General features: G+C 45.4%; 1 protein-coding gene across 2 annotated transcripts in view; it reads right to left on the reverse strand.

Moving 5' to 3' along the window:
• SAMD11 (sterile alpha motif domain containing 11) overlaps positions 1-23,426 on the reverse strand; it is a 181,106-nt gene that overhangs the window by 108,309 nt on the left and 49,371 nt on the right. For both annotated transcript variants that reach the window (XM_075060202.1, XM_032779953.2), the window contains exon 3: positions 14,986-15,164. In XM_075060202.1, coding sequence (XP_074916303.1) covers positions 14,986-15,164 — 179 coding nt within the window. The remainder of the gene's footprint in view (positions 1-14,985; positions 15,165-23,426) is intronic.

The raw sequence follows: 23,426 nt of genomic DNA on the forward strand, positions 1-23,426 counted from the left end.
CTGTTAAACAGTTACACCTTATTTCCAGTCTGAATGTGTCTAGCTTCAACTTCCACACCCGCTGGATCATGTTCTGCCTTTCTGTGCTAGAATGAGAGCCCGTTATTAAATAGTTGTTCCCATGTAGGTACTTACAGATTGTAATCAAGTAAATCCTTAACCTTCTCTTTGTTAAGCTAAACCGACTGCTCTCCTTGAGGCGATCACTGCAAGACAGGCTTTCTAATTCTTTAATCATTCTGGTGGCTCTTCTCTGAACCCTCTCCAATTTTTCAACATCCTCCTTGACTTGTGGGTACCAGACGTGGACACAGTATTCCAGCAGTAGTCGCATCAGTGCCAAATACAGAAGCAAAATAACCTCTCTACTCCTTCTCAAGATTCCTCTGTTTATGCATCCGAGGATCGCCTTAGTCCTTTTGGCCACTGTGTAGCACTGGCAGCTCATATTTAGCTGATTATCCACAAATCCCGCATATCTTTTTCAGAGTCAGTGCTTCCCAGGATAGAGTCCCCATCCTCTAAGTATGGCCTAAATTCCTTGTTCCTAGATTATATATTTACATATTAAAATGCATATGGTTTGCTTGCTCCCATTTTAACAAGAGATCCAGATTTTTCTGTCAGTGACCTGTCCTCTTCATTATTTATCACTTTCCCCAGTTTTTGTGTCATCCACAAATTTTATCAGTGACAATTTCATGGTAGGAGCAGTGGCAGAGAAGCCAGCAAATAGTCAACCGAACGAACAAGTGGTGATGCCATTTTGGAGTTAGTATTGGTAAGTAATGAGGACATCACTGAAGAAAAGGACAATCTTGGTTTGAGCTATCATGATTTAATTCAGTTTAAACTAAATGGAAGGATAAACAAAAACAGATCTGCAACTAGAGTCCTGGATTTCAACAGCGTCAACTTTAAAAAATTAAGGAAATCAGCGAAGTGGACAGGACTGAAAAACCCAAGGATCTGAATGTGGAGAACGTTTGGAATTTGTTTAAGTCAAAGATGCAAAACTATCTGAAGCCTGCACCCCAAACAAGGGGAAAAAATCGTGGGTAAGGGCCGCAGACCAAACTGGATGAATAAGAATATCGACGGTCAGAAAGCATAGGGGGAAAAAAGTGAGAACTGCCAAAAGCCAAGCAGCATTGGACCTTGTAAAGGAAATTAAAATCAATTGTAAAAGGTTCTTTAGTCATATAAATAAAAAGAAAACAAGGAAAAAAGAAGTGAGAAAACTAAATCCTGAGGATGGGGTGGAAATTAGAGATAATCTAGGTCTAGCCCAACACCTAAACAAATACTTTGCCTCAGTTTTTTGATAAGGTTGGTGAGGGGGCGGGGGCAGTGGAAGAGTGGATAATGGGAATAAGGAGACAGAAGCAGAAATGACCACATCCAAGGTGGAAGCCAAACTCAAACACCTCAATGGGACTAAATCAGGAGACCCAGATAATCTTCATCCAAGAATATTAAAGGAACTGGCACACAAAATTGCAAACCCAATAGCAAGGATTTTAATGATTCTATAAATTTGGGGGTTGTATCTTAAGACTGGTGAATTGCAAATACTGTACCTATATTTAAGAAAGGGGAAAAAAGGTGATCTGGGAAACTACAGATCCATTAGTTTGATCTCAATTGTACACGAGGTCTCAGAACAACTTCGGAAAGTGAGAATAGTTAAAGACATAGAGGTAAATGGGATAAAACACAGCATGCTTTTACTACAAAAGGTAGATCGTGCCAGACCAACTGATCTCTTTCTTTGAGAGAATAACCAATTTTCTAGACAAAGGAAATGCAGTAGATCTAATTTACCTGGATTTCGGTAAGGCATTTGATATAGTTCCACATGGGAAATTATTAGTTAAATTGGAGAAGTTGGGACTTAATACAAGACTCCAAAGGTGGGTAAGGAACTGGTTATAGGGAAGCCTACAGTGGGTCATGCCGAAAGGTGAACTGTCAGGCAGGAGGGAGGTTACTAGTAGAGTTCCTCTTTGGCTTGGGACTAATCTTATTCAACATTTTCATTAACGACACTGGCACAAAAAGTGGGAGTTTGCTAAGAAGACTTGCAGATGACACAAAGTTGGGAGGTATTGCCAACATTGAGGAGGTCCAGAATATTGCACAAGAACATTTGGACAAACTTGAAAACTGGAGTAATAGAAATGGAATGAAATTTAATAGTGTAAATTGCAAGGTCATGCACTTATGGATGAACATCAAGAATTTTTGCTGTAAACTGGGGAAGTATCAGTTGGAAGCGAAAGAGAAGGAGAAAGACCTGGTGCATATTGGTCAATCACAGGATGACTATGAGCTGCTAATGTGATGTGGTTGTGAAAAAGGCTAATGCAATCCTAGGATGTATCAGGTGAGGAATTTCCAGTAGAGAAAGGGAAGTGTTATTACAATTATACTAGGCACTGATGACAACTAATCTGGTGTACTGTGTGCAGTTCTGATCTACCATGTTTAAGAGAGATGAATTCAAAACTGGAATAGGTATAGAGCAGGGCTACTGGAACGAGCAGAGGAACGGAGAAACTATATTATGAAAGGAGACTTAAGGAACTTGGCTTGCATTGCCTAACCTAGCAAAGGTTAGGGGAGATATAACAGCACTCTATACAAGGAATAGAAGAGAAGTTATTTAAGGTAAGAGCCAATGATGGCACTAGAACAAATGGATATGAACCAGCCATCAACAAATTTAGGCCTGAAATGTGTTGAAGATTTCTAACGGTCAGAGGAGTGAAGTTCTGAAACAGCCTTTCCCCAGAGAGCAGTAGGGGCAAAAAAACCCAAAAAACATAACTTTTTCTAAGACTGAGCTTGATACATGTATGGAGGGGATGGTATGAGACTGCCTACAGTGCCACATGGCCCACCCATGATGGCTACCAGCAAATATCCCCAATGGCCAGAGATGGGACACTGGAGGATGGATCTTGCCCAGAGTCTAACTCAGGGGTCGGCAACCTGTCAGAAGTCCTGTGCCAAGTCTTCAGTTATTCACTCTGATTTAAGGTTTCGTGTGCCAGTAATACATTTTAATGTTTTTAGAAGGTCTCTCTCTCTAAGTCTATAATATATAACTAAACTATTGTTGTATGTAAGGTAAATAAGATTTTTAAAACATTTAAGAAGCTTCATTTAAAATTAAATTAAAATGCAGAGCCCCCCGGACTGATGGCCAAGACCTGGGCAGTGCGAGTGCCGCTGAAAATCAGCTTGCGTGCCGCCTTCGGCACGCGTACAATAGGTTGCCTACCCCTGGTCTAATTGTTCACCATATTTGGGGTCAGGAAGGAATTTTCCTCCAGGTCATATTGGCAGAGACCTTGGAGGGTTTTTTGCCTTTCTCCACAGTACAGGGCATGATCACTTGATGGTTTGAACTAGAATAAATGGTTGAGTCTCTCTAACTTGAAGTCTTTACATCAAGATTTGAGGACTTCAGCAACTCAACCAGAAGTTAGGTGCCTATTTCCTGTGGGGGAGGAGGGGGAGACGAGAATGTTCTGTGGCCTACAATGTGCAGGAGATAAGACTAATGATGACGATGGGTCCCTTCCGATCTTTAAGGCTGCGAGATTGTATTTTCTTCCAGGTCATTAATAAAAATGTTAAGTAGCACAAGGCCAAGAACAGATCTTTGCAGACCCCACTAGAAACCCACCTGTTCATAGGTGTTTCCCTGCTTACAATTACATTGTGAGACCTATCAGTTAGCCAGCTTTTAATCCATTTAATGTGTGCCATGTTAATTTTGTATAATTCTAGTGTTTTGATCAAAGTCATGTGATACCAAGTCAAATGCCATATATTACATCAACATTATTACCTTTATCAATCAAACTTGTAATCTCATCAACAAAGATATTAAATTAGTTTGACAGGAGCTATTCTCCATAAACCCATGCTGATTGGCATTAATTATATTACCTTCCTTTAATTCTTTATTAAGTGAATCCTATATCAGCCACTCCAGTACTTTGCCTGGGATTGACATCAGACTGACAGTCCTGTGATCACCCAAGTAATCCCATTTACCCTTTTTAAAATACTGGCACAAGATTAGCTTTCTTCTAGTTTTCTGGAACTTCCCCAGTATTCCAAGACTTACTGAAAAATCAACATTACTGGCACAGGAAGCTCCTCAGTCAGCTCTTTTAAAACTCTTGAATGTAAATTATCCGGACCTGCTGATTTTAAAATGTTTAATTTTAGTAGCTACTGTTTAGTATCCTGCTGAGATACAAGTGGACTGGAAAGAGTGTTATCATTATGTGATGAGTCTGCATCATCTGTTTTTCCCCAAATACAGAACATTTATTGAACACTTCTACCTTTTCTGCATTATTATGATAGTTGTACCATTTCTACCTAGTAATGGGGCCCAATACCATTGTCAGGATTCGTTTTGTTCCTAATATACTTTAAAAACTCCTCCTTATTGTCCTTAACTCTGCTGGCCATAGATTTCTCCTTATTCTTCTCCCCTTTTCTTCCTTCATCAGTCTTCTACAATTCCTAGCATTTGATTTATATTCATTATTATCAACTTCCCCTGTCTTCCTTTTGTTATATGTATATTTTATCGATGCCTTCGCTTCTCCTCTAAACTAGATCGTTTTTTTAATCAATATGGTTAAAATGGTCCCAAACTTGATCTCGCACAGCCCAACAGGACAAGGGATTTCCACTTCCATGAGAAACGAAAACCTCCACTACCTCATTTTAGCCAATCAAACTGCACTATGCAAATGATCTCATGACAGCTGCATAGTGGGAACAGGTGGGTGTACAGTCTCCCTCACCCAACAATATGCTCTTTGGAACAGGCTTGAAGTCAACCTGCATGTTTAAAAAAAAAAAAAAAAAAAAAAAAGGAAGATTTTGCTTTCCCTATTCCATTCTCTACAAAACAATCTGTCTCTGCCCACAAAAGAAATCAAAAGCAACAATCATACTGCTGGAGGGCTTGGCCCAGAGCTATGTGTAGATTAAATGCCGTGTTTGCCTGGTTAAAATCTTGTGATATGCCATCCAATAGAAAACTCACAATACAGAGGAGCTGCAACTAAGGTGACCCAGCCCTTAGGCTTCTGATGGAATCACACACGTTTCACTCACAGGATCTTCAGAACCCATCAATGGGCCAAATTCTACCTGGGGCCATGTGTACAGCACCCACTGCATTACTGGGACCCCCCAGTGCATGCACACACACACGCGCACACACACACACACACTCTATGTCTAGGATCTGTCATAATCGGGACTGTAAGCAGGCACATTGTGAATCACAGTAAGAACTGGAGATTTCTCCTCCACTACCAATGGCAGTTCTGCCAGCACTGATTTCACAAGTTTGTCTCTCTCCATGGGCCCTACAGATCACAGCTACGTTGCATATTTGCTCTTTAGAATGTTACTTTGACGTCGAAACTAAAGCGCTTTCATCAAAAGCTCTCAAGCACTGTACAAAGATGTGGAGGCGTCCCTACGTCCATTCAACCAATAGGAAAACTGACTCATCCAGAGTCACACAGAAAATCAGCAGCAGACCAATCGGGGAGCAACCAGTCTCCTGATTCAGTGGGTTTAGACCACTGGGCTATGAAACCTTTATTGTAGTATAAAAGCAGCACTATCTAATCAATGCTCTCGTCATAGAATTTAAGTGAATCGACTTGCTCAAGGCCACGTGTCAGAGCAGAGGCTTGAGCCCATGTGCTCCTGGTTCCCAGCCTTGTGTTCAGTCCATGCCTCTCTTCAATGTTACCTCTGACCTGATATAACGCAACCTGACATAACACGAATTCGGATATAACGCGGTAAAGCAGTGCTCCGGGGGGGCGGAGCTGCGCACTCCGGCAGATCAAAGCAAGTTTGATATAACACGGTTTCACCTATAACGCGGTAAGATTTTTTGGCTCCCAAGGACAGCGTTATATCGAGGTATAGGTGTATTATGTTATTTGTTGGTCCAATTCATAGTCCCCTATTATCTAATACACAACTTCTCATGAGTTGCTGAAGCTGCCAATCTGTCCAGGAAAGCAGAGCGCTCCCAAATGTCAGAATGAAGTGACTCACAATGAGGTTCAGTTCAGCTGAACACCGAATTGCAAAGCCTTGCCTGCCTCAGTGTGATAAGCAGGGGGAAAGGGAGAAGCTTATGCTAAAGGGATAGTGCAGATCCACACAGAGGCAGAGGCAGCTATTTGCTGAGATGGATAATTAAAAACCCATATTTAGACAAATGAATAGGTGAGAATGAAATTAAATCCTAATTATCTTTTTTGGGGGGAGAAGGTAGTTTAACCAAGCACTCTTGCCGCTTTTCTATGGCGTTACCTCCAATTAGATTTCTGAGACTAATGTACATTTCGCTTTAACGGGTTATTCATTCAATCGAAATCAAATTACTAATAATTTGCAAGCTATCAGCTACACAAGCCGTCTTTGGGCTTTATACAGACACTAAGCCAGTTCCTGACAAATTAATAATTAAAAAAAATAATGCAGGCAGGCAAGCAGCAGCATCACCACCTCCTCACGCTCCCAGATCTCAGCCATGGTGTGATCCGTTCTAAAGGGTTTAATAAAAATGGCCAGATGGGTCCCACGGCAACAGGAAGTGACTGCTTCCCCATGCTGTTTGTAACCCAGCCAGGCCGGAAAAAGGGTGAAATTAACAAACTGACAGATCAGGTACATGAATGAGGAGGGACTGGACTGTCATATTTTGGTTTGAAACAAAAAAAAGAGAGAGAGAGAAAAAATAACCCCCAAAATTTAACAGCAACTCAAGACATCTACAGAGCGTGCTTTGGAATAAGAATGCAGCCCAAAATGAAAGTGACAGAGTTGACAAAATAATGATGCGCAGCTGGGATACTTTTTAATTTGCAAGTTGTTTCCCCCCTAATTTCTCTTTACCCCAGCGGTCCCTTCGTGCTTTCAACACTAAAGCAGCAACCCAGAAGAGGCCAGCAGCATGAGTCAGACATGCCCCTAGTGACCTGTCACTTCAGAGCGAGACTACAGCCTGATTCTGCAGCTGAACTTTTACAATATACAAGTCACTTTCCAACTGCTTTGTCTCCCCACTCCGGCTGCCCCGGAGCACGCTGCAGTGACTGACAGTGGAGAAGAAAAGAACAGGGAATGCTGAGCAGTGTGCAGCCAGCTCATCGCTGCTGGAGAAACAGGGCCGTTCACGGGCAGCTTCACAACTGCCCCTTTCTCAGTCCTTATAGTCGATAAATAATGCTTCTGAAGAATTCTTTTAATCCGTTCAGTTCTCCAGTCTAGACAAGGCCACAGAGTGAGGTAAAACCCAATAGGGATTCCCCAAAAGTCTCCAGATCGGAAAGAAAATTCAACTGAGGGAATGTAGGTAGGGAGAAGGGAGAATTCAAGAACCCAGTTTTACATACTATAGGGCTTGATCCACAGCCCACTGTGGTCAATGGGAGCCTTCCCAGTATTTGCAATGGGCTTTGGATCAGACCCTATATCTCACTGTCACGACTGCAAAAACACCACACTCAGGTCCACAGAGGAGCTCTTGCCATGCAACAGGAGATGCTGCAGATGTCAGGTTTGGGAGCAAAAATACATGCAGCTGTCACTCATGATGCTGCTGTGTTCAGAGGGTTGGAAAGTCACAGTCCGCTTCCCTGTGCCATTATCTCAGCACCCACCACTGACAAGCCAGAGCGTGTGGCTGTGAGTGCCAAGTGCATCATGGGAAGTAGAGCAGCCTACTGATTAAAGGAGGGTGGACCTGCAAATCGGGAGTCCTGGGTTTTATTCCCTATCCTGCAGCTGACTTTCTGTGTGGCACTTTGATTCGCCAGGCCTTGCTCTGTCTGTAAGGCTGGCGTGACAATGACGGCTAACTCTTTGACATGCTTTAGGATCCCCAGATGACAGGTACTACCTAAATAAAAACCATCAGCATCCCTATGACAAAACCGGGCACTGCAGGGCAAGGGGTGCTGCAGCAAGAGTAGAGATCCAAGAGTCCACTGTGGGATGCATAAAGGCACTTGCAGGCCTGGATTTCATTTAATTTGATCTCACTTTTCCCCTTGTCCCAGCCTGGTACCTATGTCTTGCTCAGGAAGAGATTTCTCGCTGTTTATCATTTTTTACCCCACGGTATCACTGTGGAATAAGGAGCCAATTCCCCTCTCTCTTAAATATAAGTCCTCATTAGGTCAACTGCAGCTTCCTGGCACTCTGGACAAAATCTAGCTTTTGCTTCCCAGATGAATCTTTTATTTATTGATTGATTGGAGTGATTATTTATTAAGCAGCAGGCAGATGTGGCAAAGGAGGAAATGCAGGGAGGAAATATCAGGCAGAAAGAGAAAGGAGGAGCAGAGCAAACAATCGCTGCGAGCGCCACGTTACACCACCAGCACAAGGTAGGATCCCCACCCCCAATCCTCTCACCAACTGGTACCATGTGTCACAAGGGTTAGGACAAGCACTGCAGAATCCAATCCAACCGACTGGCCCATTAATGGAGCCCCACTGCTCTGCCCCATTCCTCGCTCTCTTCAGCAGCTACAAGTTGGCAACAGAATGTGCTCTAAAGATGAGCCAGTTCAGCCCATTTCCCGCAGGAGCAGAGCCAGATCTCCGGCACCATCCGCTAGATGAGGCGTGGAGGCTGGGTGTTGTCAAATCAGACCATGACACTGGACCAATGACTGACCCACTGACTAGGTTCTGTCAGAAGGGAAACGGCATTGCTACATAGCCACTATCAGGTGGCATCACAGGGGAGGAAGAGGAGAGCAGAGTCCCAAACAAGGCCCATTGTCCTGAGAATGCTTTGCCTCGCACCCGACGGCTGTATCACAGGCAGGTGCCTGCGACAGATATAATAGGGGGCCTTCAGATTGAACTTCAATCAATTAGACAGTCAAAGAGCAGCAGCCTTATGGGATGTCAGAAACAGCTTTCCACTTAAAGAGGGAGGCACCGAAAGGGCTGACAGCAGCTAACCATTAAGGCTTAGTGGAGGTCGGCGATCCTGCTATTAGAAAATGGAAGCAGAGTGAGAACAGTGCCATGAGCTGGCTTTCTGGGCCGGGGAGAGAGAAGAATGAGTTTGCAATTAAACGCCGGCGCACGGAGACACATGCAGGAGGACCGAGAACAGAGCAGTGCAAACTACAGCTGAGTAGAGAGAGAAGGCTGCAAAATGTATGCCCCGCTCCTTCTGGAATCAGGGTCTCCATTTTCAACACTGCCCCCATTTGAAAGCCATTAGCTTAATGTCAGGAAAACAAGGTAAAAATACCTGGGCATTTTAGGGATGGAGCCATCATTACCCCAGCCAGAAGATAATGCTCAGAGTGTGTGTTCAATAAGGGGAAAGCAGGAGGGCCTCCAGGGACTTCCCGGAGGCACTGACATCAGTCTTCATTAGAGCCACGGTCACTGGCTCTTCTCCTTTTTTTGCACTCCTATTCCTCTCAAAACCAGCTTTGATTTCAGAACAATATTTGGCAAGGGATCAGGCCCACCATGTGGGCTCGTTATGCAATCTGCTACTGCGCTTGCTGCTCTCACTCCTTTTTCAACAAGAATTTCATCGGCATTTTTAACTGGGCACAGCCATTTGAGCCTATCCTGCGTGTTACCCAGGCCAAACTACATATTTACAGATAGCCCAGTAATGGCTCCTTTGGAGCATTTGCAGCTGGTCAGGTCAAAAACTTTTACCATTTTTAACATGTGCTTAAGTATTATTGCCTCTCACTATTAGCCATGCCATTACGGCCTTTTGGAGAATTATCCACATATGTATTTCTACGAGCAGTTACACAGCTCATCATCTCAAAGCTCAGGGGCTTTCATTTCCTTTCCTTTCCATCTTAAGAGAACAGCCAGCATCTAAAAGGAGTAGTAAAATTCTCTCACACCCCTATGACCAGCTGCCTGGTTTAAACAAAATAGGAGCTGACAGTTGGTTTACATGTAAAACCTATCCTGGCATGGTTATGATGGCCAAAAGTCTGAAAAATCCACACTCCCTGGCCAGCACAGCTAAGCTGACAGAAACGTGCTTTTGTCCACCTGGCTAATGTGGATCAGTGAAGTGGTGTTTCTAAACTGGCAGGACTCTGCACGTCCATCAGCGTATGCTGTGTGTCTACGCCAACATAGTTATGTAGACACAGGCTCTGTCGTGTAGACACTGAGAAACCTCCAGTTAATCCTTCAGCTGCTTTATGGTGCCTATAATCCAGCATCTATGTAAGTATTACTGTTCCTGTTTGAAGGGCCTGTGGGAGCTATACACAATGGTGTGGCTAAAAGGCAGTTCCAGCCCTAATTCTAAACTCTCAGGCCTTTGTTGGTTTAAGCCAGTCTCTCTTACTATTATAGGTTCGGATTCTCCAAGATGTCTAAGGGAGTTAGGCACCACACTCCCACTGAATCTCAGTTGAATCTGGTGCCCAACCTCCCTTAGCTTCCTTTGAAAAACCACAGTAATATTCTTTTAGTGCTAAAGTGGGGCTCATGATGTCTCACTAAAAGATGTATCAACCCACCTGTAACTACAGGTCACCTGGATCTCTGTACAGGGACCCAGGCTCACGTCAGTTACAAGGTTTGCTTTACTTAACTTTGTTATATGCACCAAAAACAGCTGCTGAGCATCTCTGACTCCTTCCAACACCTCCTTCCGCAGGAGTTCCGTAATATGTAGGATCAGGACCTAGCAACATGCTCGTGGGCAGACACATGACCTCACTAGCCACTTTATTAAACAATCTGCAAAAAGACACCTTCTTCCTTGACTATGTAAAGGGCCTGCAGACAAGACTGCAATTCACTATCATCACAAACTACCGTTTGCAGAATTAATAACGGAGTATTTGTACTGGATTGCATACCTTTCTTCCAGGGCCTCCCAGCACTTTCCAAACATTCAATAATCTTTGCAATAGTACTCCAGCAAGATTGATATATATTACTGAACCCATTTTACAGAAAAAGGGTAGGGGCTACTTTCTTACTGTTACAGACAGAGGAGTGCAGAGATGCAGTGGCCAAGCAACAGTGGCAACATATACTCTCCCTATGCAGCACAGATGACATCAAAAGGTGCTCAGCAGCTGCACCTACTATCCCTTTAAGAAGTTGCAGCATCCACTCCCCCCAGTAGCAACCTCAAGCACTAGCAGGAACACATGGGTTGGAATGGCAGGACCCTCAGCCATGCCCCTAATCTGTCCAGTCATATCCCTTCTGCAGTGCACAGAGCTGACAGCTGCACTAGCCGATCCTCCTCCATCATGCAGTCCGAAAGTACCAGAATCCAGACACCCTGCTCTTAAAAGCAGCAGAGAGTCCTGTGGCACCTTATAGACTAACAGACGTATTGGAGCGTGAGCTTTCGTGCGTGAATACCCACTTCGTCGGATGCATAACAGCTCACGCTCCAATACGTCTGTTAGTCTATAAGGTGCCACAGGACTCTTTGCTGCTTTTACAGATCCAGACTAACACAGCTACCCCTCTGATACCTGCTCTTGAAGTGCACCCACAAGGAGACCCGAAGTGGCTGGATTGCCTAATGTCACCTCGTGTGCCAGTGGCAAAGGCTGGACCAGAACTCAGGAGACTGAGCTCACAGACCCCTGTTCTGCCTACTAAGCCTCATTCCCTTTTCGTGAACCATGGGAAACCTTCCTGACACTGGCACACATCACATTGATAGTGGGGGCGGAAGGAAACATTTCATAAAAGTGAAATCAGAAACTAAAGTATTCAAAACGACACAGAGAGAGAGAGAGAGAGAAACACACTGAGACTGGCTTTGTTCTGACCTCGCTCCCTGGCGTCCACCATTTAGTCTATTTCTTCCTCTCCCCTGGAGGCAAGGACACCTCTGCCCAATCCGTCACCACTCCGGGAGGCTGCAACAGGTGAATTAAAACAGAAAGCAGATGGGGCACCATCTCTTCTTGGCCCCAGCTGTCATGTCTGTTACACATCTAGCTTTTTTGATGATGATGTTGGCCTCTCTGGAACCAGGTTGACCACACCCTCCTCCCTCTCCACTGTGCCTCTAATGACAAGAGAGAGAGCACAACAAGTGCGTGTACACTGCAGCAGAGCCGTGCCCAGAAGGGATCCAGCTACTTTCCACCCATTGTTCCCCCGAGAGCCAGCCCTAGGCAATAGCACGTGCTACCCCTCTGACTCACAGCTCCACCTGGAGAGCTCTGTGCAGCTCAAAGGCTTGTGTCTTTCACAGAAGCTGATCCAATAACAGAAAGACCTCACCCACCTTGTGTCTCTAATGTCCTGGGACTGACACAGCTACAACAACAATGCTGCAAGCTCCATCTTTGGGCATTCAAGGCCATAGGGTGGGAGTAGATGTAATGTAAACTTTAAAGGTGTAAGAGCTGGAGCATTAGAGATTTCTGAAGGTGGAGGTGTGAGCAGCAGGTGCCTCCTGGTGCGGTATCGAAAATGTATTCCCTCTCTCTGGTTATCACTCCATCCATCACTGCGGTGCCTGGGCACGTTGGAGCTGCCTCTGCCATTCTAGCCCTTCACCAAGACAGATGTGAGAATAGCTCTGGGCCAGGACAGACAGCACAAGGTCTCTCTATCTCTATACTGGCACACCCACATAGCAGCCAGACCAACTTTACCAAGCTCTCCTTCACCCCCATGCTTTACTCCTCCACCATATTCCAAAGGTCCCACATTCCAACAGATTCCTTGGCAAACTCTGCGTTTGCAATGAATTAGGCTCCATATTCCCTGCAGCCATTTTTTGCTCGCCACTAAGAATCTCCAAGGCCCGGGCTTCAGGAACACCACCGTCTGTGACATCACGCTACAGGTCTGATCCTAGGCAACGCCCCCACTAGCACTCATGGAGCCCAGAGGGTCCCTAAATGGTACCAAAGTCAGCGATTACTCTGGAAGGCTTCAGAGAGGTGCTGAGCACAGGCAGCTCCAGCTACAATGCTCAACTCCTCTCAGAACAAAGCCCTGTCTTAGCAAGAACTGTAGGCACAGAAGGCCTCTGAGCCAGCTCCCACTGGAAAGAGGATTAGGCTGGTCTGAAAGCGAAAAAGCAAACGCAATATCCTCACACAGCCCCTCTATAATGGCAGCAAAGTGAGGTCAAAAATGCCTCTGTGGAGTAAACAGGATTCAGACTAACTGGGAAGCATCAGCCCCTCCTCCTAAGAATTCAAAGCAAGGTTTAGACTGAGACCCTCCAATAAACTGATCAAAAAAGTGGAAGGAGGGGCAGTGAAATGGTGAGCTGAAGGACCAGGAGCTAATGACAACTAAGAAATCTTTTTTCTGCATTTCCTAATAAACAAGGCCAAGCAATTACTGTAATTTAAGATTTAAGATAAAAGCACTTTATATTTTGGGGGCTCTGAATATCAATTAAATATTTATTATGTTATTCTCCCTCCTAACGAGAAAGCCTAGCATTGTAATTTTTGCAGAATTAAAAGCATAATTAAAGAAGGGTGGAGGGGAAAATTATGGGAGCTTCTTGGGACTGTTTAGCCAGGTTCGTGTGTGTGCACATGTGGGAGAGAGAGCGCGAGATGCACCTGCCCCTCCGCCCCTTTTTCCAATTAATAACCCTTGGCCAGCACTGTTGACCAACTACCATGATGGGTGAGGAACTCTTGGTTATAGATGGGCTTCACCCGAGGGGCCAGGCTATGCTCTTGACTTCCCTATTCCTGAGATCACATTGTTACACGCGGCGGCTTCTGCCTGCAGGAAAGGGGAAATGGCTTATCTGCTCAGGAGCAAGAACGCATAAAACACAGAAAAGCAATTACATGCCTTCAGTTTCCACTCCTCTGTTTTTATAGAGCTTGTCTGGGAATCTGAGCGATTTTATGCATTAGAGAGAGATGATGATCAAAATGAGTAGCAATGACATGCATGGGGGGGCCGAGATGCAGCCGCTCTGGATATTTATTTTTCTGTAGTTATAGATCCTATAAACAACATATTTCTCTGGAGGGATGCAAGACCCAAAGTTCTGCAGCTGAATACCAGGGGTGACGCGACTTTTCACCAGAGTCAAACTTAGGGGACACCTAGGTGTGTCTTAAGATTTTCAATTCCCTTTTCAGTTCTGTGTTGGTTTTAGGTAGGAGGAGCACACACAGTACAAAGAGATATTCAAAACACACACGCACACGCACACACACACATTCTCTTTCCTGACGTTTTACTATTTTCAATCCACAGCTCTTTCAACACATCTACTTTAATACTCTCCATTGCATTTTTTAGGCCAAGCCTGGGATTTTGTGTTTAGCAACTTAACATTTCCAATTAGGAGCATAAACAATACCCTCTTGCGCCTGCCACCGTTCTGTTTACCAACACCCCAAAGTTTGTAAAGGTTCTAGATCACCGAGGTCACGTTAAGACAAATTGGAACGTAGGGCCAGATCTTCAGCTGGTGTAAACCCATGAAGCTTGGGCATCCTTATACCAGCTGAGGATCTGGCTCCTATACTTTTGCCACGTTCTACCATCTGTGATTGCAAAGGCCCCATGCAGCATAGTCACAGAACACTGGACGGAGGGTCAAATGAGATTATCGTCTAATGGGCGAGTGCCACTAGTACCGAGGTAAATTCCATGGTACGTCTATTGAAGGCTCCACAGACACCCAAGCTCTCCAAACAGGAGTGAGTGGGTCACAGTAAGGAACACAGAGCAGGAAGCCCCCTTCCATTCATTGCGTGTAATGAATCTATATCTGCTACATCTACACTTTTGTTTCCAATTCAGGAGATGACGCCAACAGGCAACCTTTGAACTTGAGCTTCCCATGGCAGCTCTGGCACAGTCCCATGACCCGCCATCAAGTGCTCTCCATCTCTGGGCTCGCAGTGTCAGCATCCCACAGCTGGAAAGTACCTTCTTTTCATGATACTGATATGCAGATCCTCCTCCTGCTTCACTTCGGGGTGTTGACCATTGACCTTGTCACTCTCCTCGCTGTCGTCGCTATGTGAGAAAATGGAGGTCAATTCTTTCTTTGGGAGCCTGGTGGGAGGCAGAGGGATCGTTCTCTTCTCGGCCAGGCGACCCCGGTTCTGGCGAGCAGAAGGAATTGGCACAAAAGTCAGGGAGGGGGAAGAGAAGGAGAATTTGATTAGGCAACTCAGGACCAAAAAGCTCTCCTCAAAATTGCTACGTTGTGAGAGTCAGCGCCCAGTGAACATGGGTGTAAGGTTCAAATACAGGTGACTTCAAAGGGGTTCTCATGACTGTCACACTCAGCATAAACTTGCTGCAGTTCTAACAGGCAGACGCTTCACAATCTCATTTCCTACGCTCTTCCTGCTGGGCCAGGCCAATAGGAGGGGAAGACGACAGCAGAGCTAGGGCCCAGCCCCACCCTCTCTGAGAGATTTCCTACTAATTATATAGGATCGATTTTATGCATAACAGGGGAGACTCTCTCCCCTCCCCCTCAGCACCAAGATTATGCTCCAATTAAGTCCCACTTCAGCCCTATTTTGACTGAAGTGGTGCATGAAGGGAGGGTGGGGAACCACCCGAGTCTCACACAACCTCTTGTAGGTTTTCGACACTGGGGTGAATTTCCCCCAGCCAGAATACCTACAGGCCTGACCCACATCCCAAACTCCCTGTGACTCTAACAGAAATTCCCCCACCATCCGATGGCAAGCTCCATCCCTCCATAACGGCAAAGAGTCTGTACTACTGCAAATGTAAAGATATCACCACAGCGGTTTTCATTGTCCTTTTCACATTCCCAGCTGAACTGGGTGGATTTTAACAGAGGAAGGAGCTTGTGCAAACTCTCCCCAGACAGTCCTGCCAAAGTACGTCAATGACCATGCAACTCTTGAGAAAGCCAAAGTACAAACAGACTGAAAGCTCTTGGGGCAGGGACTGTCTTTTGTTGTACACATGTACAGCACCTGGCACAACGGGGCACTGATCCCAATAATAACCATACATCTCATTTACGATTGGGGTAGCGTAATCCAGTGGCTCTCAACCTTTCCAGGCTACGGTACCCCATTCAGAAGTCTGATTTGTCTTGCATACCCCCAGGCTTCACCTCACTTAAAAGCCACTTGCTTACAAAATCAGACCTAAAAATACAGAAGTGTCACAGCACATTTGCTGAAAAAATTGCCCCCTTTCTCATTTTTACCATATAATTATAAAATAAATCAATTGGAACATAAATATTGTACTTACATTTCAGTGTATAGTATATAGAATAGTATAAACAAGTCATTGTATGAAATTTTAGTTTGTACTGACTTCGCTGGTGCCTTTTATGCAGCCTGTTGTTAAACTAGGCAAATATCTAGATGAGTTGATGTCCCCCCTGGAAGACCTCTGCATATCCCCAGGGGTACACGTACCCTTTGCTGAGAACCATTGGTGTAACCCACCGGTGACTGTGTGACACAGGTCCCCCACTCTGTGCCTGATCCACAGAGGATGAGAGTTTATCATCGCCCCAGTTACGAAATCTTGGCTTTTTAGCTCAAGCTGTAGAAGCTCATGCTTCCCGCTCAGGAGCACATTGGTTACCTCCCAGGTCCAGCAGGCAAGATGGCAACTATCACATTCGTACACCCGGTGTGAAAGGGGTTTAGGAGACCTGAGACAGATGGATACAAAGCTAAGATCCTTGCCCTCTAGAGCTTAAAATCTAACTAGACATCAACACAAACACGTGATTGCAAAGGGAATAATGAAAGCAGTGAAGTGAAGCAGGAGTCCTGTGACCTCCCTACAATTTGTGCATCTTCTTCGGTGGGAAAGGCAAGGCCTTGCGGCCCTCTTGGCAGGAGCATGCTTTCAGGAGGGACTTGCAGAGAGCAGAAAGTGAAGTATGTCAGGTCAGGTCAGATAAATGCAGGTGACATTTAACCTCACAGAGGTTTGCAGAGGCTGCAGCTCGGACCTTCCAAATAATGCTGACAGATGAAATGCTTTGGAAAAGCAGGGGAGAGCTACTGGATAGCTGAATAAACCTCAATGTAAGTCTTCTTTTTTTTAAATTAAGTAAATTTCAAACTTTTCGAAGAACGCCTAATGAAAACATATCGTCCATGTCTGCCACTAACTTTCCAGTTCTGTTAATTAAGGGGAGCCCTAATCATTGTAATAATTAGCTATGTCCACCTAAAGGTGTAACCCAAAGGAGGCCTGTTAGCCTTCCCATTCTAGTGCATTTCAGAGCCAAAGAAGCAGCTGCTGTGACCTGCAAACATCAGGGGACAGAGAAGCAATGGCTCAAACTGGCTTGACAATGGAGGAAACCTTCATTTGTAAGGGATAAGACGCTCCCCAAGAGAAACATTTTCAATTTACTTGCAAATTATTCCTGGGGCGGGGTGGAAGGAACTGGGGGTGAGTGAAGAAGAGGTGACGCAGTCCAAACCCTTGTGGAACAGCAACAGGGCGAATCCCTCTAAGCCCTTGGAAGTCCCAGGATTTGTACGAATCTTGGGACATGTTGCAGTGGGCAGAATGTCTGAGTGTTGGTTCCCAAGTGCCCATTCTCAGCTGCAAGGCAGCACATTTGCCAGAGCTGAGTGAGATGGTCTGAAGCCTACATGAGGGGGATACCCCAGGGGCTTCCAAGAGACGATGCTACAGACAATGGCTGTCCCCACAAAACACACACACACCAGCCTGCCTCCTTGAAGAGACCCAACCACGTGGTTCATACAAAGAGCAGTTTCTAAAGTCTAAGGCCTGGAGGAACATGCCATGGAGGTTCTGCTTCCCTCACCCTAGGCACCTTCCATAGGCTCGGGGCTTCTCCTCCCCTGCGTGGCTCCCTCCAGCTCCACTGCATACAGCTCTCTTTTAGCAAATCTGTACAGAGCTCAGCCTCTGTCTAAAGCTATCCTCTGTAGCTATGGCTTGTGCAGCGTGTTCTGTAAAAGGGTCGTGTTTGCACCCGGCTCCAGTCATGCTGAAAGCCCAGGGCTGAATATCAGTTGGCTTTATCATCCCAGAGCTTTATATATTTTCCTGAAGTTGCAATTTATCATAACAATTAAAGGGGGTGGAGGGGAGGGTGTGCAAATTTCCACTGCAAAATAATTGCAATATGCTCTCTGCTGTGACTTCGCAGGCTAAAGAGAACAGCACTGATCAGATAATAAAAACCATTTTATGGCCATTATGGTACCTTAGAGCAGTTACCAGGTCTCAGTGACTGCTCAGGGACTCATCAGACCTAACAAGAGTGAGAGTGCGACAGCAAAGGAGGCACTAAACCTACAGAAAGAGCCCGTCAGGCCATGAACAGAACTAATGGCCTTACTACAACACAGGTTCTTCCTCTCCCCTCACCAACATTTCTAATACTCTGCACCTCTATAAATTGACTCATTTCACTTAAACCCCGACACAAAGTGTGGTTCAGTGACACCCTCCATCCCCTCCCCCAAAGTCACAATGGCATCCGACAGCAGTGGCACCCACGGACCTGATCCGACAAAGGGACGACCTAGTTACACTGAAGGGCCTGATTCTCCACTCCTTTATGCCGTGTAATTGCACTAAAATGGACTGGCATCTACACGGACGTTCAAGCCCGTGTGGCAGAGTGGAAAACAGACCCTGAGTATTGAATTTAAAGATGCCTAAACTGTGCTACTGAAAACTTACGAGAGTGTTAAAAATGAATTGCAGTGTTTAAAGTTTTATTTGTACTATTTATGCAGTTGGGGGAGTGTTTTGCATTTCTCCCAGGTCAGGCAAATAAACAGACTGGAAGAGTCAATTCTGTCCTTTAGTTTTGCCAGTTTCCAATCAATTTCACTTTCTTAATCCATGCAGGGGTATTTACTAGTGGGGACAAACTTGCATTTATATTAGGTATTCAGGCAACTATGGGCCTGATCCAGAGCCTGCTTCCATCAAGGGGATTCTTTCCACTGATTTCAAAGGGCTCTGGATTAGGCCATGGGTGAGTAAAACAGAACTGTTAATCAACACACTGGGCCTGATCCAAAGTCCACTAAAGACAATGGAATTGTTCTCTCTCGGATCAGATCCAAGACCCCTTGTCAATACCATCAGCAAGAGACACCTGTGCAGGTGAACCCTGCTAATACAGGTACCAGCAGGTGGTTCAATTTCACAAGTGGTGAGCAGTTAAGCATGAAGTCAGCAAAGCGATGTTATTGCTGGTATGCATTCAGAAACTGCAGCGGCATTATTATGAATAGGCGGGTATGGGCTTTATAGATATCTGATGTCATCTTGCAACTAGGAAGACTTGTCCATGTGGCAGTGGGATTATGCGCAGGTCTCCTACATTAGCAGGAGGCTGCAACAGTTGAGTTGCAAACACTGCAAGAGAATTTTATTCTTTTCAAAATACACTGTTCTTATTTATTTACTTTTTATATTCATAACATGACAAACCCTGGGGTTTCTGAAAGCCCCCTCATACATGCCTACGCCAACCTATCAGTGTCCCTTTACAATCATTTCTTGTATCAGAGTTTGGAAAACCAGAGCGTCCAGAGGCTTCTCTTGTAACTCTTCGTTTGTAGGGTAAATGCTCCAAGTCCAGCAGGCTCCTTAACCCCAACAGTTCCCTTCAGAAATACAAGGCTTGTAACTTGCAGCCATGACATGCAGGCCCACATGTTGTGTCCCCTCAGGGAATAACTCCTTGTCTAACAGCAGCCCAAGTTCCCCCAAGCCCTCGTCCTAGTTCTCTTTCACCCCTGCTTCTGTTGCAAAGCTGCACGTCACCCAAGATCACATTACAACTTTGGAGGACCAAACACTTAGCCTAATCCAAGACTGACATCAAGGATGATCCATCCTGATGGTCTGAGAGCGTCACTTGAGCATCTCAGGTTACTCCCAGAGTGATCCTGAATGTATATAATGGCCCCTGCTCTACCTCAGCAGCAGGAAGGCAATGCCTCTGCTAGAGAAATGCACAGTGCCCAATGGGGTATATGAGCTTTTAGCAAAGGCAAGAGGCCAAACTAAATCAAAGCCCTTCAGAAAAGTCTCAGTCGAGACTAAATGAATCCACAAGCAAAGCTGAATCTGGAACTACTTCCCACCTGCATCTCATTAATGAATGAAATCACTTTATTTATTTCTCCCCTACAGCCCAAGAACAAGAGGACACCTAGAGAAACTGAGGAAGGACAGTTTAAATGTACTTTTTAGTCTGTGGAACTCAAGGTCACAGATATTATTGGAGCTAATTATTCAGTAACGGATAAGACAGTCTTGCAAATACAAACACCACCAGCAATTACATGAATGAGGATTGCAGCTACCAGAGCAATCAATTCCCAGGCTTCAAGGTATAAGCAGATAACGAGCAGAAGTCAGGAACAAATTTCCCTCCCACCACGGTTAAATTTGCATATTGTATTTAAAAATAAAGTGATGGGTTTCTGAAAAGAAACTAGGCTTCACATGAACATACATATGACAAACCAGACCAAAAATGGTGATGTGGCTTTTTATTCCTCTCAACCACAAGGGTAGAGTGGTTACCATATAAAAGTCAACAGTTACCAACACTTACTGCAGAAGGGGTGTTGAGCTCCAGCAGTTAGCTCCCTTTAGAAATACCTCTGATTCCCCTGCACAGTAAGTCCAGGTCTGTCGCATCTTACGCGCATTTAACATGTGCAAATTCAGCTTTACGCGGTCAGCAAAAACAAAAGAGAGAAAAATAATTTAAATACTGCACCTGCCTGGTGTTTTTTGTTTGTTTGTTCGTTTCGCCGACGACTTTCAGTGTGCCGCTGCGGGGGGCGGAGGAGGGGAGTGGCTGCGCCCTGCTGGGAGCGGACTGTGCGCTCCGTCTGCCCCAGCCAGTGCCAGGTCTGCAGCAAGCCCAGCAGCCCGCGTACTTCCCTCCCCGCCGACAACACGACTTTCAATTCACCTGCAGGCGGGAGCGGTGCGGAGCCTCCCAGCAGGCAGTACACTAGGAGGGGCCGAGTGGCAAGCACCCCAGTTGAAGGAAGCCCTGGCCGTCCCCCAGCCCCGCTAGCTGGGGCACGCATTCCACTGCCCAGGGCACATCTGCAGCGTAGGGAGTCCCACTAGCCAGAGTGCAGCCACTGCCTGCCCAGAGGCTCGCCAGCGCTGCTGGGGACACAGCCACGAGCTGCCAAGTAGGTGGCACCGAAAGTTTGCACTCTGGGGTTTTTTTGTTGTTTTCGTTTTTTTGGTTCCCTGCTCCGGCCACTCTGCACCTGGTTTTTTTGCTGTTGCTTCGCCGCTCCAGCTTCCCCTTTTTTTCCACTTGGGGTAACAAAACAGCCAGAGCCGGCCCTGTCTGTAGTGCGGGCGATTCCGCCCGCCATTACACTCAAGGTAAGTTTGACTATACGTGATTTTTGCTTTACATGCTGACTGCGGAACATAACCCCAGCGTAAGATGAGACAGACCCGTAGTGGCTTTTTTAATGGGGACCAGAACTCTAGGTAGTGATCTCTTAAGGAGCTGCCAATTTCTGATTCATATGAGAAGGTTCCTTGGGGTACCACGTGGTACCCAGAATGGACAAGCCTCTCAGTATTACTCAGCAAATCATTTCAGTTTTCAAATCGTCTCTTTTCCCAGCCAGTCCTCCCCCTTCCTGTCACTACCATTCACAGAGCCCTTCTGATTAACCACCAGGTGCTATGTGAAAAGCCACAGGTCACTAGGGAGTGGGGAAGTGCAGATAAGGAGGGAAACTCCAAGAACCCTCCCACACCATGAGAGAAATGTACTAAAAACAGAGATTCTCAGCATTATCCAGATGCCTTTGTACAGCTGATCGTCAATGGCTAAAAACGTATACATCCACTATGCAGCAGTACAATACCGCTACCAGCGAGAACGGCAACTTGAAACTCAAATCCCCCTCTCCTTTAAATATTTTCCTATCCTCCCCCCAGTTTTCAAATATTTGGGGGAAACAAATTAATTTTACAGCGTGTCAATCAGATGCGGGCTATTTCAGACCAAAGGGGGTAAAGGGAAGCAAAGCCAAGGACCCCACACAGAGAACACCCAGCCAGCAAATCCCACTTGTTTATACCACAAGGGTTCCAGCACAAATGCCCCTGCAGATCTTAACTGGGGCAGTTTTTGTATTATGACCCCCAGCTGAGACAACAATCGCATCACATCACCCAGCTCCTATACAGCACTTTCCAGACATAGATCTCAGAGTGCTTTACCCAAGAGCTCACTGTCATTATCCCCATTTTATAGAAAGGGAAATTGAGGCACACAGAGAAGAAGTGACTTGCCCAAGGTCAACCAGCAGGCCAGTGTTATAGCCCCTAGGTAGCCCTGCCAAGAAGCCCCACTATGCTACAGGCTGTACACATAGATCTACAACTGTTTCTATATCACTATATTTCTTTAGAAACGGATATAGTTAAAGCAGTACAACCCCCTGGCATGGACAGTTACACCAGCATAAAGCAGTTTAATACCATACCTGATTTATTCACCTTTACACCATTGTAACTTTCTCCACATTAGGGGCTGTTACCAATTTAACCATGCTGGTACAAAATCACACCTCTAATCAAAGCAGTTAAACCAGCAGTAAAACTAGGCGGTAGTGAGAGACAGTGACAGCCCCAAAGAGCCTACAATGTAGCTGGGGTGGGAGAAAGGACAGGTTATCACCCTCATTTTATAGAGGGTAAACAGGTAACAGTAACACAAGAGGTTAATTAAAGCCCTTCTACACGGAGGATTTGCCCTGATTCCAGTCGTCAGTGGCTTAAGCACCAGCCATCCTAAAGGCTACTAAGAGCGTTACAGCTGTTGCAGTTACCATACTGGTGTTGTCCCAGGGAAATCACCCCCAAAAAACATGATTTAAAAAAAAAAAAAGTCATCAAGGCATGTGCTTCCAGCACAAACACTGGCTGAGTCCAGAGGAAATCCCTTCAGAGCCAGCACTCCCTTTCGTAACCCAAAGATTCTCTTGCCCTTGGATCGAAGTGAAAACAGATAATTTCATCCTTATTTTGGTGCAAATTAGGACGTCAAACATTTCTCTACAGCTTTCAGAATGATAAGCACTGGACGCAGAGCAGAATCGCCTATGTATTATCAGCTTCTTTTTTTCCTTTCTATATTGCTTATGATCATTTTTGTGGGTTAAGATTACGGAATAAAGAAACACAGCTGGAATTTGAGCCAATATCCCACTATTTCCCACCCACACCCAGCTGTTCCTGTGTCAGTCCAGCTGCCAGTCACTCACACTTTACCGTTCTAGGATCTTTTGATACCATTAATTGCTTTGTCTTTTTTTATTTTTTACATCACAGTCACTTTCCCGCCCATG

Source organism: Chelonoidis abingdonii, chromosome 23, assembly GCF_003597395.2.
Source record: "Chelonoidis abingdonii isolate Lonesome George chromosome 23, CheloAbing_2.0, whole genome shotgun sequence".
Taxonomy (NCBI): Eukaryota; Metazoa; Chordata; order Testudines; family Testudinidae; genus Chelonoidis; species Chelonoidis abingdonii.